Source organism: Orycteropus afer, unplaced genomic scaffold (genome assembly GCF_000298275.1).
Source record: "Orycteropus afer afer isolate SDZICR_OR568_19922 unplaced genomic scaffold, OryAfe1.0 scaffold00021, whole genome shotgun sequence".
Taxonomy (NCBI): Eukaryota; Metazoa; Chordata; class Mammalia; order Tubulidentata; family Orycteropodidae; genus Orycteropus; species Orycteropus afer.
The window spans coordinates 11038316-11055668 of NW_006921608.1; the positions used below are offsets into that span (position 1 = coordinate 11038316).

General features: G+C 39.1%; 1 protein-coding gene across 1 annotated transcript in view; it reads right to left on the reverse strand.

The window, feature by feature from the left end:
• The window catches only part of GRHL2 (grainyhead like transcription factor 2), a 144610-nt gene that overhangs the window by 84435 nt on the left and 42822 nt on the right, over nucleotides 1-17353 (reverse strand). The window contains exon 7 of the mRNA XM_007934814.2: nucleotides 5165-5259. Within this exon, the coding sequence (XP_007933005.1) occupies nucleotides 5165-5259 (95 nt within the window). The remainder of the gene's footprint in view (nucleotides 1-5164; nucleotides 5260-17353) is intronic.

Here is a 17353-nt window from a genome sequence, read left to right on the forward strand (position 1 = left end):
AAAAAAAAAAAAAAAAGCATTGACCTATGTCACTTTAGTTTTGTGTATTTCACTGTACATAAATTATATTTCAATTAAATGCATTAAAAAAAAAAAAAAAACCTTTAAAGTTGTATTATCCAACTTATGGATATGTATTCACATTTAGTCCAAGTGATTTCAGATTTTTTAAAAAATAAAATCTACCTTCAAAGATAAAGATTTACCAAAGATAAAGAGTGTAGGCATTCAAATGAATGTCACACCAGCTCCTTTCAACACTGCAGACCGAAGTCAACCTGCAACATTAGCCTGCTGGCACTGTGGCACTCTGGGGACTGGCCAAAGGAAACAGGGTATGTTAGCGGCTTGCTCGTCCAATTCCTTTCAGCCCCAGGCATAGCTGAGCTTACCTACCATTCCAGTCTCCATTTTGTCATTGTTTTGCCCAACACGGGAAACTCAGTTGACTGGGGGTGGGGTATGATTGGGGCGTGAAAGCTCAAATGTCCACCGTGGACAGAGAAAAAGTTTTGGAATGGAGACGCCTAGAGAAAGCATTCAAGGAAGCAGACCTCATTGCTTACAGACACTCAGAACCATGGTTTCCAGAATCTCTAATTTTCTAAGAACCCTGAAACCTGGATTTTTAGAAAGTAGTCTCCTGATTAACAAATGAGGACCAAAGAAGTGAAAAAGTTAAAATATAAACACACAAATGTATGATACACATCTCTCTCTCTCTCTCACGTACATACCTTCTGTGGGTCATAAAAAGGTTATAAGTCCTGAGTTTGTCCTTTGGCCACATAAGCCAAAGCATCATGTGACATTAAAAGGGACCACACCCTGGAGGCCTACTAAAGATTTCAGTTTGGCTACAAAAGATTACCCAGAGGAATTAGAAAGCAAACTCAATTGCCCCACAGAAAAATTCTACAATGTGAAAATTACAAACCATTCCAGTGTGAGAAGTCTCCTTTTCCTTCCTGTATTGTTGAAAGTCTCTTTTTCAACAACCAAGCAATTTTGCTTTTTGCACTTACTATAAAATCAATAATATAAGAAATTTCTTTGACTCTGCAGACAAAATAATAAAAATCTTCTTGGCCTCCTCAATGAAATAGATTTAATTCTGATGATTTTTGTTTAAAAACTCTTCCAGTAGTCTTGGGAAATTTATTTGGAACAATTTTCTTTTCTTTTCTTTTTTTTTTTTTTTTTTTTTACTACTTACTGATTAATCCAGATCACATACAATTGCAATAACCAAGTAACAATAACAAAACATATATATTAAAGAAACAAACACATGTTGCTGCACAAAGCAATATAAAATATCCCCCACTGCCATTTGTCAAAGCGGATGTGAGCTTAAACTTGTCTGCCCGAAACAACACAAATACACTCACCCATATGAACAAAAAAAGTGGGCTCGCATCAATGGGAAATGGGTGGTATGGCCCAAAATGGGCTGAAAGGCCAACTCAACCCCAAATTAACTACCTCATATAAACTACCACAAAGCCTGAAACTTCTACCATTAAAATTTTCCCTTCAGGTGTATACATTTTCTTTGAAAGATCCCTATTTGAAACATGACAGTTAATACTTTTACTCACTAGCATCCATCATCACAAATCTCATGATTATGAAAAGAGTGGTGATGATCACAGTTCACACTCATAACATGCTTCATCGTTACAAAGCACTTCCAATTACACGATTCCTCTGTCTTCGCTGCCTCTCCTCTCAACCAGTAGCATCAGTGGGGTTGGTGTCACCAGCCGCAGTAAATCATGCTATCACTCCCCAACTCCCATGAACCTCCTCCCATACCAGACCATACAGAATTCTTAGTAATGTTTATAATCAATTTTAATCATAGAATAATATGTGATAAATACAGTTGTAAATTCCTTAAATGTAATATTTCTTAGAGTATATGAGTACCAACAACAAAATTGTCTTGTAAAATCTTTCTACATTGAATGACAACGTGAATAGCTTCAGCATTAGTAGTAACTGAGTGGAAGCCTTTTTTAAAATTTTCCTCCTTCTTTTCCTTTAATTATTACACTTCATTCCCAAAAAAGTTACTGATACAGGTTTGCAAATACTAACTACCACAAGATTGTAGCTTAAACACCAGAAAATCTGACAAAATTAGCTGCTATGAAAACACAGGCAACAATGAAAACAACAGGATTTGTTTAGCATGTGCAGACAAACCTACGTAATCTGCAGCATCATTTAAATGGGTAATAATGACAGCTCTGACCAAAGCACATTAAACCAAAAAACCAAATACACTGCCATCGAGTCAGATCCGACTCATAGCGACCTGTCTTTGGATTTCTGAGGAGGTTTCACTACAGAAGTAGATTGCCCAAACTTCCTTCCAAAGAATGGCTGCTGGATTTGAACCAACAGGCTTCTGGTTAGCAGTCCACCAAAGCACATTAGAAGCTTCAAAAAAGTGAATTAGCCTAAGAGTTTTAGCCTCATAGGTATATTGATGCATGTAAGCTGAGCTTACAAAAAATTTTTGTTATTATAACCAATTACAGGGATATTTTTATTAAAAAAATAATAAATTTCTGCTGAAAAACTGTACAGAATTTTTATAGACAGGTATTGCAATGTCACCCAGTGTGGTCCACTAGACCACTAGACCACTGCCTCTGTCCCATGTCATGTGCTATCGGTTCCCTACGTCCCTCCTCCAGTATGCTGTATCATCACATATCTTATCTGACATCGGGCTTGGTATAGCAGAGAGATTCAGAAAAGTGTATTGTTTTTAATGAGGGCATTGAGGCACAGAGGGGTCAGATGACTTGCTAAGTATCCAAATCCTAATTTAATACATCATCCACAGGACAGGCTGCCTCCTGAGCATGTAGCACATAATTGAACCCCAAGAGAATGGGACAGGAAGGGCAAAAACTAACGAGAGGGAGGCAGGAGTAGGCAGGAGAAGAGGAAAGGTGCAGGCAGAGCTTAGAGAGGTGAGACGAGGCATGTGGCATGCCTGGAAGAGTAAGAAGCAGGAACAATAAGGCTGAAGTCATTGAGAAGAGGAATAAAGTACTAAAAGCATGTTTGGGATAATATGATGGAGTGAGTGTGGTACACATGGCAAGGATATTAATTTTTGGGAGGTAAAGGATGGAACATTATGGATTGAATTGTGTCTCCCCCAAAATATGTGTCAACTTGGCTAAGCCATGATTCTAAGTATTAGGTAATTACCCTCCATTAAGTGATATGATGTAATTATCCTATGTATTCTAAATTCTAACTTCCATGATGTTAATAAGGTAGGATTAGAGGCATTTATATATGTTAATGAAGAAGGATACAATCTACAGGATTCAGTTGTATATCTTGAGTCGATCTCTTCTGAGATACAAAAGAGATTAAACAAACAAGCAGAGAGAGATCAGAGAGTTGACTGCCACCAAGAAAGAAGAGCCAGGAGCAGAGACTCCCTGTGCTGAAAACCTCCTAGGCCCGGGGGGAGATTGATGCCAGGGCACATGGAGATCTACAAGGAATGCTGGGCCCACAGATGTTGAAAGAAGACAAGGACTTTCCTCTAGAACACAGTGAAATAGCCTTAACCTACAGCCAGCACTTTGAATTGAGATCTCTAGCCTCCTAAGTGTGAGAGAATAAATTTCTGTTTGTTAAAGCCATCCACTTGTATTTCTGTTAGAGCAGCACTAGAGAACTGAGACAGAATTTTCTGAGTAAGGAACTTGCAATAGAGTCAGCATGGGCCCTAGAGAAAAACTTCCTAGAGTTCTGTGTGGAACCTAATCTCCCAACCATCACAAGGCCTACCACCTTCCCTCCATGTACTGAAGCACTGAAATACTCTCCAGGCTACTCTGACTCTCTCTTGCCATTTGCCCATTTGGGTCATCTTCCTTGGGCCTAAAGCCAGTTTCATTTATACTGTTTTATACATGAGTGAAATTAGACACTGAGCAATTCATCTTCTTCTTAAGTCATGCCTGCAAACTCCCAACCCACTTCCTTTCTCACCAAGCCTTCCCCCTGCTCACAGACAATAAAGCATTGAATGGAGTTGTTGACATTGACCTTTTGATTTCTTAGAAGAGAAAGTCTTCTAACATAGTCCTAGATGGTACACAACTGAAGCAGAAAACAAGCTTAGGTTTCTTCTGGAAACTTCCCTTATGTGTAAAATAAGGATCAGAAAATAAGAAATACAGAAAGAAGAGTTAGCACAGCAACAAGGTTGGAAGTTTTCATAAAGTCAAAGAAACTCGTGGCTGAAAGGTAATTGCAGGTATCAGTAAGCCTACTTTCTTATCAGGCTCCTATGGTTGGTGCAACAGCTTTAATCACTCAGCTGCCAACTGAAAAGTTAGAGGTTTGAGTCCGTGGAGAGGTATTTCAAAGGCTTGGAGATTTACTTCTGAAAAATCAGCCACTAAAAGCCCTACGGGGAACAGTTTTACTCTGGCATGCATGGGGTCACCATGAGTCAGAATCCACAAAGCAGCAACTGGAACTGAACTCTCTTTTCCAACCAAAGCTTTTACCATTGCACTTCTTAACCATACTGGCATCCCAGAGAACCAGGACAAGCTTAAGTAGCAGGAATGAAAGAAGTGGCTCAAAGATGCTGTAACTACCTTCAGGCCGTGAAGCTCAGAGACCTGTAGTGCTTAGCCCTTCCTTCAACCAAGCTTAGACCTGGAAGGGGTCATATCACAGGAAGGAGGCCTGTGACATTAGCCATGAAGAAGACATTAGCGCTGAGTCTTTTCTTGCCTCTGAATGCAGCATGGAGACCTATGTGGGGTGTTTTAAGGAATCTGTGGTGCAGGTAGAAAAGGTTTCCTGGCCAACTCCTGGTACTAATGGACTTGGGTCCCTGGAGGAAATGTGGCTTGGCTATTCTGTGGGAGGCCACTGAGAAGCCAGCACACACTACCCTTGTTCCCTTATCCGCAGAAAAGCAATTTAACTGTGAGTAACTGAATGTGTGTAACTTCTAGAGAAAGATACTAGCTTCACTTCCTTTTTTCCTGGCTCAAGCTAACAGATCCTTCCCTACCTATGGAAGCTTTGCAAAAGAATCACCTGCAGGGAATGGACACATTATTTTAAATGTATGAACAATGAATCAATGCTACTTCTCACTTACCTTTGCCTCTTCATTCACATCCCAGGTGAAGGAAACAGCATTATATGCAATCTCTTCAATGTTCCCAATCGTATTAAAGCTTTCCTTGTAATCAGCTGTAAGATTAACAAAGAAAAAGAGAGTTTGAAAAGAGTTAATAGTTACTTGGTGACAGGTAGTAAACCATCATTTTACAATGAATACATTTAAACTTCTCCAATTCTTCTGGCTGTTTCTATGGCCACAGTTAAGGATTTGCACTTGCATATATTTTTTACTAATATTTACACTATAAGAATGTAAGCACCTTCTTCTATTACGAGAGTAAATCTAAGTAAAGCAATGTTCTTGACTGATTTGTTAGTTTTCACTTTCATGATAAAACTATTTTTCTTGTCTTCTGAGTTTCCCTATCACTTACTACTTCCTCTGCTACTCATTTCCCTGATACTTTAATTTTGCTAGAAGTGCCCAAGTACCCATCCTAGAAAGTGCTATACCTACAACTGAAACCCTAATGTCAATTATCAATGTGGCAAAATTTTCTTCTTCTTAAAAGATTTCTCATCTTGGCTGGATACAACATCTCCAAAACCACATGCAGGAGGCTCAGGTAGTTACCTACATGGTGAGATTGGAGCACCATCTGCTACAAGACACCAGCTTCTTCACATGCTAGAGAATCCCATCCCAAAACACTCATCCCTTTGGGTAAGGGAATTGCCATCTCCTGACATTAACATGCAAATGCTCTTGGGATGATAAATGGCACAAATTGAAAACTTGCTGAGTACCAAGCCTGAGCCAAGCCCTTTACCAACATTACCTCATCTAATCCTCACAGCCACTCTGGGAGATTGGTATCCACATCCTCCTTCTACAGGGAAGTTAAGTCACCTATAGAGAATCACATAGCTGGTAACAGGACAATGTGAATTTGAATTCTGGTCTGTTTGATGCCAAAGAACACACTTCTTCTAACCACTGCCTATATTTATCTTGCAAATGAGTTAAGCAATGAATTGTCACTGGATATTAACACCTTGTACAGAAATTACAAGGAGCTCTGGTAGTGCAACAGTTAAGCACTTGGCTGCTAACACAAACGTTGGCCATTGGCGTCTACCCAGTGGCTCTGTGGGAGAAAGACCTGGTGATCTGTGGCCATAAAGATTACAGCCTATGAAGTAGTTCTACTGGGATGACTTGATAGCACACAACAACAAGAGAGAAATCGCATAGCACATCCTATGCTAACAACTAGCTGATAGAGAAGCAATGAGGGAATGGAAGATTGATAAGGCAAGGAGACTAGGCACTGTTGAATCAACTGTAAATTCTTTGGCCAAGGAGAGAGGGGTTGGGGTGCTACAGTGGGAAGGAGGCAAACAGGGAAACAACTCCACAGCCTACAGGCATATCCTGCAAGATTGAGAGAAGTGTTCCAAAGTTAGTCCTCCCGAGAAAATAAAGGGTATAGGGATAAAGATGATGACCCACTGCTTTTTAACTAAGGGCTGATGAGCATGCACACGTATTCAATGCTTTACATATATGTTTCTAGCAAGTTAAGTTTTACAAAACAATTACGGGATTTGTTTCTATTTTAAATACTATAGGAAGTTTGATGGTGAATCTTTTTGTCATACACATCGTTACATATATACGACTATTCATCATTTAATAAATGTTTAAATTCAGATTTTTGTATTTCGTTTTCTTCCAACTGGTAGTACGTGGAAGTATAATTCTGGAACACATTCAAAGGGAACACTCATTCCTTCACCTTCATTAAGTCTCACATGCTTGGTAAATTATAACTATCTCTTTTAATTATTTTTTGTGTATATTGCTGGAGATTAAAAGGAGTGGTGTAATTAATATAAAAATTGCTTCTCTTCTGAAAGGTGTGGATTCTGTCTGGGCTAGTGAAATAATGAACTTGGAATGCTGGAAATGGCTCAGGGCACCATTACCAAATCAGTGTGTATACACCACAGTCCTATAGAGATATACATATATATATATATATGTATATAACACCAAGAAATCAGCATGATTTATATATTTGGGACCATAATGTTACAATCAATCTACTTTCAGGGAGGCAACCAAGGCACAGGGAGAAAGAACACTGGCAGTGGAAACATACAGGCCTGAATTTTAACTTCCAGTCCTTCTCTCACCAAGCCCTGTGATCTCCAGTGAGCTACTGAACCCCTCTAAGCTTTTATTTCCTTGTTCACAAAAGAGAAACAACATCAAAGTGAACCAAATCAGTTGTTGTCCAGCTGACTCTGCCTCATGGTGACCCCATGTGCATCAGAGTAGAACTGTGCTCCACAGGGCTTGCAGTGGCTGAACTTTTGGAAGTAGATCACCAAGTCTTTCCTCTAAAGACCCACTGTGTGGACTAGAACCTCCAAGCTTTCAGTTCGCAGCTGAATGAATTGTTTCCCCAGTCAGGGACTCCATCAAAGAGAGCGTAACCTTGCTAATCTCATAGTGGATGGTAAAACCAATATTTTCCCCCATCCTATCTGTCCCCAAATATCACTTTCCCATATCTGCAAAGGTCAAATAGGATTCAGTGCAGATTCAGGAAACAATCAGGGTCATTCTAGGATCATGAGCTCTGATACTTTCTGATATTAGCTCTAGCTATTATCAGACAGAAAAAAAAAAAAAAAACTCTAAGTAGGTTCTGAAACTTTTCTCTGGTTTTCAGAAACAAAGAAGCACCTTCTTAAAACCTGAATGACTCACAAGAACTGTCTAATGAATTCAGTAAGCCAGGAGTAACCTGGGTTTCCTTATGTGTGTTGACACTTCAGTGAATTTTTGGAGGAAATGAAGGTATTCCCATCATTTGGTCCAAGCTCATGAGCAAATAATAGTAACAGCAACCATTTTTGAGAATTGACTACTTCTGAGAGCTAGGCCCAGTACTAAATATACTCACTTCATAAACATTGTCTCATGTAATTCTCCTAATAACCGTGAGCAGTAACAATTTTTATTATTCCCATTTTGTAGAATAGGAAACAGATAACCATATTAAATACCACTTGTCATGCTCCCATTAACTTTGCTTAATTTACAAGGGGCCAAGCTAACATTGGAACCAAGAAGTTCTGCCTGTATATAAATGCAGAGAGTTCTGAGTGCTGTGGTATCAAATCTGTCAAATGAACACCTTCCCTTACGTAGCCCGGAACAATAATGACTGAAAATATGAATACAAATTTCTGACTCAGTGTATTGACTGATAGACAGTGACGCTTTGATACTCATAAAGCTGTTCTTGTTAGTATTACTACTACTTACTCTCATGCCATATCATCATGCCCTTATATTTAAGATGGAATCTTCCTTGAGATTTTCTCTTTAGGCTAAACCTCATATTTATTTCTGTTTGATTCATCCTCCTATTTCTAAAGAAGAAATTATATAGCCCAATGTCATGGCTTTCCAACTGTATGATCATAATCGTAAAGGGAGAGACACATTTCACATTATAACCCATTACTCTGTTCCACTGTAGGGTAATATTTCATATTCTATTTGATTTTTTTTTTTAATGCTGGTTCTGACAATAGGTCATATCTTGTGTGTTGACACATAAACTAATGTGTATATGCCTAAACATGTACTAAGGCATATAACTCCAAAAATTAATCTCTTTGCATTAGTCCATGTTACTCAGTGAGATTTAATTGAACTATTTAACCTCTGGTCCACACATTTAAACTGTGATCCATCCAAAAATACCTGGCACTTTCTAACAGTTTGCTGAATAAATGACAATATGGATGATGAAGTATTGATGTCAATACTTTATATTTGCACAGAGCACTAATTATTCATGTTTTATTTTAGCTTTCTATTCTTCACTGCATTGCTTAACATCATAAAACTCTTGAAGGGAGGTTGCAAGGGCAAGAAGTTATAGGTACATAAGATTAGAAGTTACTGCCTAAACTACCAATGTCAACCACTCAGAGAGGGATCTATGTCAGAGACCCTAGATAGAGAGGGAGAACAATGTGGAACAAAACTCAAAAGGATTTGGAAAAAAAAAAAGGGGGGGAACCAGATCTGCTGGTCCAATAGAGCCTGGTGGAACCACTGAGACTATGGCCCCTAGTTGCCCTTTAGGTCTGGAATTGAACCCACACCTGTGGCTTCCAGCCAAGCAAAAGACAGAGATAGGAGTTGAACATTTACCTGAGGTAAATACACCCCTTGGAGAGAACAATCATGGGAGAAAGGGGCTGTTTATGCACAGGGAGACAGCTCGGGGGACAGGGATGCATGGAGGGATGGACACAGGGAAGAGGTGACTGTCGAGAGGAAGTGGGAGGGGAGCTGTTGCATTGTGATGAACTGTGAACTGCTGTATGGAAAGTGAATTTGCTCTGTAAATTTTCACCCAAATCACAATAATAGACAAACAAACAAACAAACAAATAAATAAAAGCTTACTTGGAGATCACAATCTAGTTTACAATCAACTAAAAAAAAAAAGAAGAAGAAGAAGAAGAAGTTACTGCCTAAAGTAGTTAATCCGCCATAATCATCTCACACCTACTGACAGGGCTCTCTCTAGCACAATGGTCCCCAATGATTTCCAACCTAGATGATGATTCCAGAAACAACAATATTTCCCAGCTCCATAATAGTACCCAACCTGCAGTGTTCCTCTCAGGAAAGCATATAGAAGTATGAGGAAGAATGGCATTATTATAGGACAAAACATGAACTAACTCTAATTTACTAAAGAAAATGGACTCTTTCTCAAATGATGGTACTTTAGCTATTGGTACTCAAGAAGTGCTGTTCAATAATAAGACATTTCACAATCTCTCTCAAAAACAGGTTCTCATGTCTAATAAGGCTTAGTGTCAAAAATAATTTTCAAAAACATGTCATTGCACTTTTGGTTTGCAGACTGAATAGATTCAAACAACAGAAATTACTTTTGGGTACTTGGTGGTACGTAGACATATCACAATAACTATAACTCCTCACATGGATTGAACCACAAGCCCAGTTCCTTCAGCAACAAAACTTGCATTGAAGTTAACTCCATTTTCAATCTGCCCAGTTCCCTAACTGCCCAAACACAGATACAGAACTCTGGTTAACAGACATAGGAAGTTCAATCTTTCCTGTATGTGATGGGAGTGTATGTGGGGGGCCTCATTGACTATTCTAGCTTGTTATGTGAATTATTTTTGCATTAACTGCTATTTGAATTACTCGTGCTCCTATTCCTCTTTATTTGCCGCCAGCTCTGACATTATTTGTGGATGTAGTCTCTCAAAATTGAAAATTCACTTCTCTTTAATATATGTCTTTAAGAAAATATATTTCTTCTTCAAAAGAGGGAAATCATTACTGCCGTTATTGTTTACCTCTGTAAAGCTGACTGTGGAGTTCCTGGGTGATACAAAGGGTTAACATGGTCAGCTGCTAACTGATAGGTTGGAGGTTCAAGTCCAACCAGAAGTGCCTAGGAAGACAGGTCAGGTGATCCACTTCTTAAAAATCAGCCATGGAAAACTCTATGGAGCATAGTTCTACTCTGACACACATGGGTCCCCCATGAGTCAGGGGTGACTCGACAACAACTAGTTTTTAATGGTGACCACAGGACCTGGGGACTGTGGGTGAGTTCGACTGAATGAGCAGCGACACTCGAAAAGCTTTAGAACCTTTCTAAGCTGGTTTCCCTGTCTGTAAAATGGAGATGATAAAAGGATTTTTATCACAGGATTACCTCATAGGATTGTTGAAAAATGACGAGACTCATTTTTTAAGTGCTCAGTTATTTCAATACTTGTCTTTTCAAAAGCAGAAAACCCCGCAGTGGTTCCACATTCTGGCAGCCTCTTCAAAGAGTTTTCTTCAGATTAGCTTCACCTTATTTTGGCTTCTACAACCTCAAAGAGCTTAATTTAATTTTGGAAAAAGCGTCTCTTGGCAAGTTTTGGGTTTTGTAAACAGAGAAGAAAAATGTTAAATTTGCCTAATTTTATACTTGAGGGTATTGGGAAGACATAAATTTGTTTTTTTTGAAAGATACAGTGATGGGAAGACTTCTGATAAATGCTCAAAAATGGCTACAAAGAACAACTCTGTGGCTTCACTCAGGAAATACATGAATCTCATGAAACTATCAGACTCTAGGTATGTTTTTAATAATTTTTAAGCCAATCAAAAAATACTAAAAAATGTGAGACTATTAAGCAGTTCTGAAAAAAGAAAATAATTAGGCCCCAGGCCAAAAACATGAAAGCAAATAAAACTATAGGTTACGTGTTTAAGATGATAGAATAGTATTTTAACCACAGATATTAAATAGGAAAGGTCCCACTGATTAGGGAAAAAAAAATACAGTGCCTGATAAATACATAGAAAAGAATGAAGACAAGAAATAATGCATTTTATAGCATTAAATATTGTGGCTTCAGTTATTCATTTATATGTGTATGTGTGTGTTAATTTTCAAAGTTCATCATCTAAGCCAACCCCCCCGCAAAAAAAAACTCACTGCCATCAAATCAATTCCAACTCATAGTGACCCCCCATTGGGTTTCCAAGGTTGTAAATCTTTATGGAAGCAGACTGCCTCATCTTTCTTCCACAGAGTGCCTGGTGGGTTCAGACTACCAATCTTTTGGTTAGCAGCCAAATGCCTTAACCACTACGCCACCAGAGCTCCTTCCATCTAAGCCAGTATCTCTTTATGGGACAGGTTTACCCTTTCATTGAAACAGAGAGTCTCAGAGGGGTCATCACACATCCACTACCTGCTTTAAACCTCTCTGTAAAATCCCTTCTGGTTGTTCACTCAACACCTTATAATCTTTACAAGAACAACTTACCAAATAATAATAATGTCCAGAGCTAGATACACACACTTCCAAAGATCAGTGAAGAAAAAGAATGGTAAAGTGTCAAATGAACTGCAATTTTTTATTTCCTAATCTAGCTACTTTTTTTTTAAAGTTTGTTTCCAAATTATTTACCATTTGTTTGCTGAAACAGTAATAATTTCTAATTAATTTTAAAAGCAGAAATATCCTCTGTATTATATTTCTATGCTTGCAACTAAGTGTAACAGTTATTAAAAAAAGTTTCACCAGAAAGTCTATATTGTAATAAAATAATATTTAAATATAATCAATTAAAGTACTCAAAGACATGTGGACCCTCAGCATCTGGAATGGTACTATCAAAAGTGATCCTTTCAGTATGGAAGAGGAGAAGCCTGATCCCAGCCTGATTTCCCACTTAACTAGACCTATGTCCACTCACCATAACCATCACCGAGATACACAAAATCACACATGACAGTTTGCTCATCAACTAGTTGAATTTACTGGGCATCTATTTTGTCCCAGGCATTACTAAACCAAACCAACCCCACTGCTGTCGAGCCAGATGCGACTCATAGTGACCCCTCCTGGGTTTCTGAGGCAGTATCACTACGGAAGTAGATTGCCCAACCTTCCTTCTGAGGAATGGCTGGTAGGTTTGAACCGCCAGCCTTCTGGTTAGCAGTCAAATGCCTTAGGCACTACACTACCAGAGCTCCCAGGCTTTACCAGTTTTGGGGTATACAAAAGTAAGAAGACAAATTCTCTCTGCACTCAGAAAGTTCTGCTTCTAGTGGGATGGACAGAATGTAAACTGGTAAAACCAGTGAAACACCCAAAGTACTATTGTCTGGATATAAACCAAAGTCCATGGAGGGAACAGAGGCCTGGAAAAGATACGAAGATCTCACCAAAGAGGCACAGGGAAGAAGTTTCTAAGAGGTGAGATATCTTCCAGTGGAAGGAGGGACAATCTAGGCAGGAACAAAGGAGAGGTAGAAAGTGACTAAGAAAAAGTAATGAGGGGTGAAAATAGACCTATGGATTTGGAATTTAGAAATTATAATAAAAGAGTGGTTAGGCTAGATTGAAATGAGATCAATAGTTTAGGAAGAGGAGTGGGGAGTGTAGGCTCCCTTCATAAGAAACGTGGGTATAAAAGGAGAGAGGAAGACACAGCAATGGTTTGAAAGGGAGTCTGCAGGGCATCAGATGTTGTAACTCAAGATCTACTGTCAGCTCTGGCCTTGCACTAGACCCTTCCCTGGAGGAATCAAGGAGGGACCCTAGATACCAACCAGTCACACCTGCAGCACAAGTGACTCTCCCTCCAGACAATTTGTCCTCAACAGAGTGAATTCCTAGGATTATACTGAGATATGGGCAATAAATGAAAACCCACAGTGTCTTAATAATTATTGAAAATTATTATTTTCTCAACAGATATTAACCTTTAAAAAAAGCTTGGATTTTACAATGCTTTAAAATACACAACCTTCATACCTTACTGCATTTTTATCACGTTAAGTGTTTCCTTACCGTATGTTGAAGATGGAAAGAAATTTTCAGCAACAGCACTTCTCTATAAAACAAAGTATGTCTTACACTGTGCATGAAGGTGGTAACAGAGCTGATGAAAAAGAGAGGAAGAATGAGGATCTTCATGTTGTGTGGTTCCTGGCCTACACCCAGCTTCCCTCTCATGTCCGGCCCTGTGGAGGAAGCCGGGATCAAACTGGCTTTTCTGAATTAGCTCTGACTTACCACCTTGGCTCTCACTGGAATTTTGTTTCTAAAGGTGGAGGCTTTAAGAAGTTTTTTTTTTTTTTTTTTAAATCACATTTACCTTTCATATCTATTCAGAAGTGTGAAAATAGCCTAGAGGAAAAAAATCAAAGTGAAATTCCATTTACTTATTTTGGGGAGTTCCGGTGGCGTAGTGCCTAAGGCATGTGGCTGCTAACCAGAAAGCTGGCGGTTCAAACCCACCAGCTACTCCTCGGAAGGAAGATTGGGCAAGCTACTTCCATAGTGATGATGTTGTTGTTATGTGCATGAGTCAGATCGGACTCATAGCGACCCCTCCTTGGGTTTCCAGGGCGTAGTGATGTTTGTTGTTGTTGTTACGTGTCATCGAGTCAGACTGGACTCACAGCCACCCCTCCTTGGGTTTCCAAGGTGGTATCACTACAGAAGTAGATTGCCCAACCTTCCTTCCAAGGAGTGGCTGGTGGGTTTGAACCACCAACCTTCTGGTTAGCAGTCAAGTGCCTTAGGCATTATGCCACCAGGAAACCCAAGGAAGGGTTGCTATGACTTGGATCCAACTTGACGGCAGTAAGTTTGGTTTTTGAGTTATTTTTAATGGCAGAAAACTCACATTTTCCTTTCTGCAGGAAGAAAGCAGGTTTGCATAACTCTGAGAAGGACAGCTTTCCAGAAAACTAAGGTAAACAAAGGTGAAAACCCTAGTGAAGTGAGAGATGAGTAGTAGCTGGATATTCTTGTCTGCTGGGTCCATTTGGACCACAAGTTCACACAGGCACGTAGCCTCCTGGACAGCAGCAGTTGCCTACTCTACCCCATTCAACATCCATCACCCTAACTCTCCACCCAACTCTTCACTCTCCCATTTTTCTGCACAACTCTCAGAGTAGCCTAACAAAGCACACTTGTAGTGCAGCCCCAAAGCCAGTTTCTTCTTCAGTGGTGGTTAGGTGTTATCAAGTCAGCCTCCAACTCATGGAGACACCATGCACAACACATAGATATCCAGCTCTGTGCCATTCCCATCATCAGTTGTGAATCAGAACATTGTGATTCATAGGCTTGTCACTGGCTGATTTTCGTAACTAGACAGCCAGGTCTTTCTTCCTAGTCTGTCTTAGTTCTGGAAGCCCTGCAGAAACCTGGTCAGCATCACAGCAACATGCAAGCCTCCTCTGACAGATGGGTGGTGGTGGCACACAGGTCCTTTGCCAGGGATTGAACCTAGATCATCTACATGGAAAGCAAGAATTCTGCCACTGAATCACCAGTGCCAGATTCCTTCAGGAAACAAACAAACAAAAAAATGAAAATATTACTTACTGTTAATTACAGCTTCTATTGTAACTTAGAGTATGACTCCAAACTGAGGAGAGTTCCCAGGCTTGGGCAGGACCACCAAGCTGAGTAATTCAGTGGTCAGCCAAGCAAAATTCTGTTTATTGAAAGGCTTCTCTTTGACCTTCATAGAGAACTAAACTTGAAGAAATATTTGAATGTGGCTGGAACTTAGGTTTTCATGAAAAACTTTACCTTCATATAAAACTACTATCAATAGATTACAGTGTAACAATCGGCTCTTAAGAAGTAGATTTGTAATTGGGCACTCTTGAAAATCCTATAATCACATACTAATAACTGAACATGTATAATTACCTGCTAATTACTGTAGAGAACTACAGGATTAATATTAACAATACAGGGGAAGATTTGTTGTTAGATGCCATCAAGTCAGTTCCAACTCATAGTGACCCTATGTACAACAGAACAAGACAGTGCCCAGTCCTGCACCGTCCTTATAATCATTTCTGTTGTTAAGTCCATTGTTGCAGTCACTGTGTCAATCCATCTCATTGAGGGTCTTCCTCTTCTTCACTAACCCTCTGTTTTACCAAGTATGAAGTCCTTCTCCAGGGACTGGCCCCTCCTGATAACATGTTCAAAGTATGGACCATCTACGAAGCATTCTGGCTGTACTTCTTCCAGAAGAGATTTGTTTGTTCTTCTGGCAGTCCATGGTATATTCCACATGCTTCAGTAACACCATAATTCAAATGCATCAATTCTTTGCTGGACTTCCTTATTCATTGCCCAGCTTTCACATGCACATGTGGTCATTGAAAATACCATGGCTTGGTCAGGCCAAAATTACTATAAACCCAAAATTAAAGGCTGAGATTGAATGAAGAGTGTATGGTTAGTTTCACAATTAACTACAAAATTATATCAATGCCAGTTACATGGGATGTAACTGTAAAACAGTTATTTCTTCTTTGGATATGCTTATGAATTGGTCTCATTACATTACAAGCCATACCACCTATTCTGAAAATGTAAAATCTGTGATGTTTGTTATTTTGGAATAGTTGCATTGGAAGACAGTAAAGCAATTCTTTATTCTGTTCCATAGAAAGAAATTATCTGTGAATGTGCTGCAAATTAATCTATCTGTTATAGCTTCTGACTTTCACTTTTTAGTTAATATTAGTTGTTGAACTTCTTTTTTCTAATTATCCTTTTTGAAATTATCCTATTTGAAAGCTAACAAACAGGAAAATGTGCCTTCTCTAGAAAGTGCTTTTGGAATTATCCACTATTTGAGTAGATCTAATATCTAGTCTAGTTAATATTGTAATGTGCAATTCATTGCAAATATTTTTTAAGTGGCACACACTGTACAAAACTGGATAACCTCCACTGTGCAAATAGGTCCAAGAGAACTTCCACCCTGCTATATGTGTGCTATATAAAAAATCAAAACCCATTGCCATCAAGGCAATTCTGACTCATAGCAACTCTATAGGACAGAGTAGAACTGCCCCATAGGATTTTCAAAGCTGTTAATCTTGTACTGCCTCATCTTTCTCCCATGGAACAACTGGTGAGTTTGAGGCATCAACCTTTTGGTTAGCAACCTAATGCTTTAAACACTACATCATACTGTGTGCTATATATATATGCTTAAAAGTCAATATGTCCCTGACTAAACTCAGTACTGTGGAAAGAAGATGAGCCAATCTACTTCCGTAGTGATACTGCCTCGGAAACCCAAGGAGGGGTCGCTATGGGTCGGGTCCAACTCAACGGCGCATAACAACAACAACAAACTCAGTACTGAGCCAACCTCTTTGAGTAGGTTGAGGCCAAGGACTATGCCTTAATTTCCTTTGAATCAATAATGCTTAACAAATGACTTGGCATACAGAAGGTGCTCAATAAATATTTACTGAATGAATGTGGAATACTTTTGTCTTTCTTCAAGCTGGTATTAACTAATATGGGACCATCAGTAACTCCATTATAAAGAGGCTCTCACATTCAGAGACAACCAAGCTACAAATATAATCTAAGTGGCTATTCCATACAGGAAGTCTATTGACACAGGTGCTCCTTGAGCTTCAGAATGTAAACTTATTTATGACCTTGAATAATTGTTGTTGCTCAATGAGCTCACAAGAACAAACTTGTGAGAGTTGGAGAACTTTGCTTATGTGACTTTGAAAAGCAGCAGTATCTATGTGGGTCTGGATTTGTTTGCTTTAGTTATATCAAGTGCAGA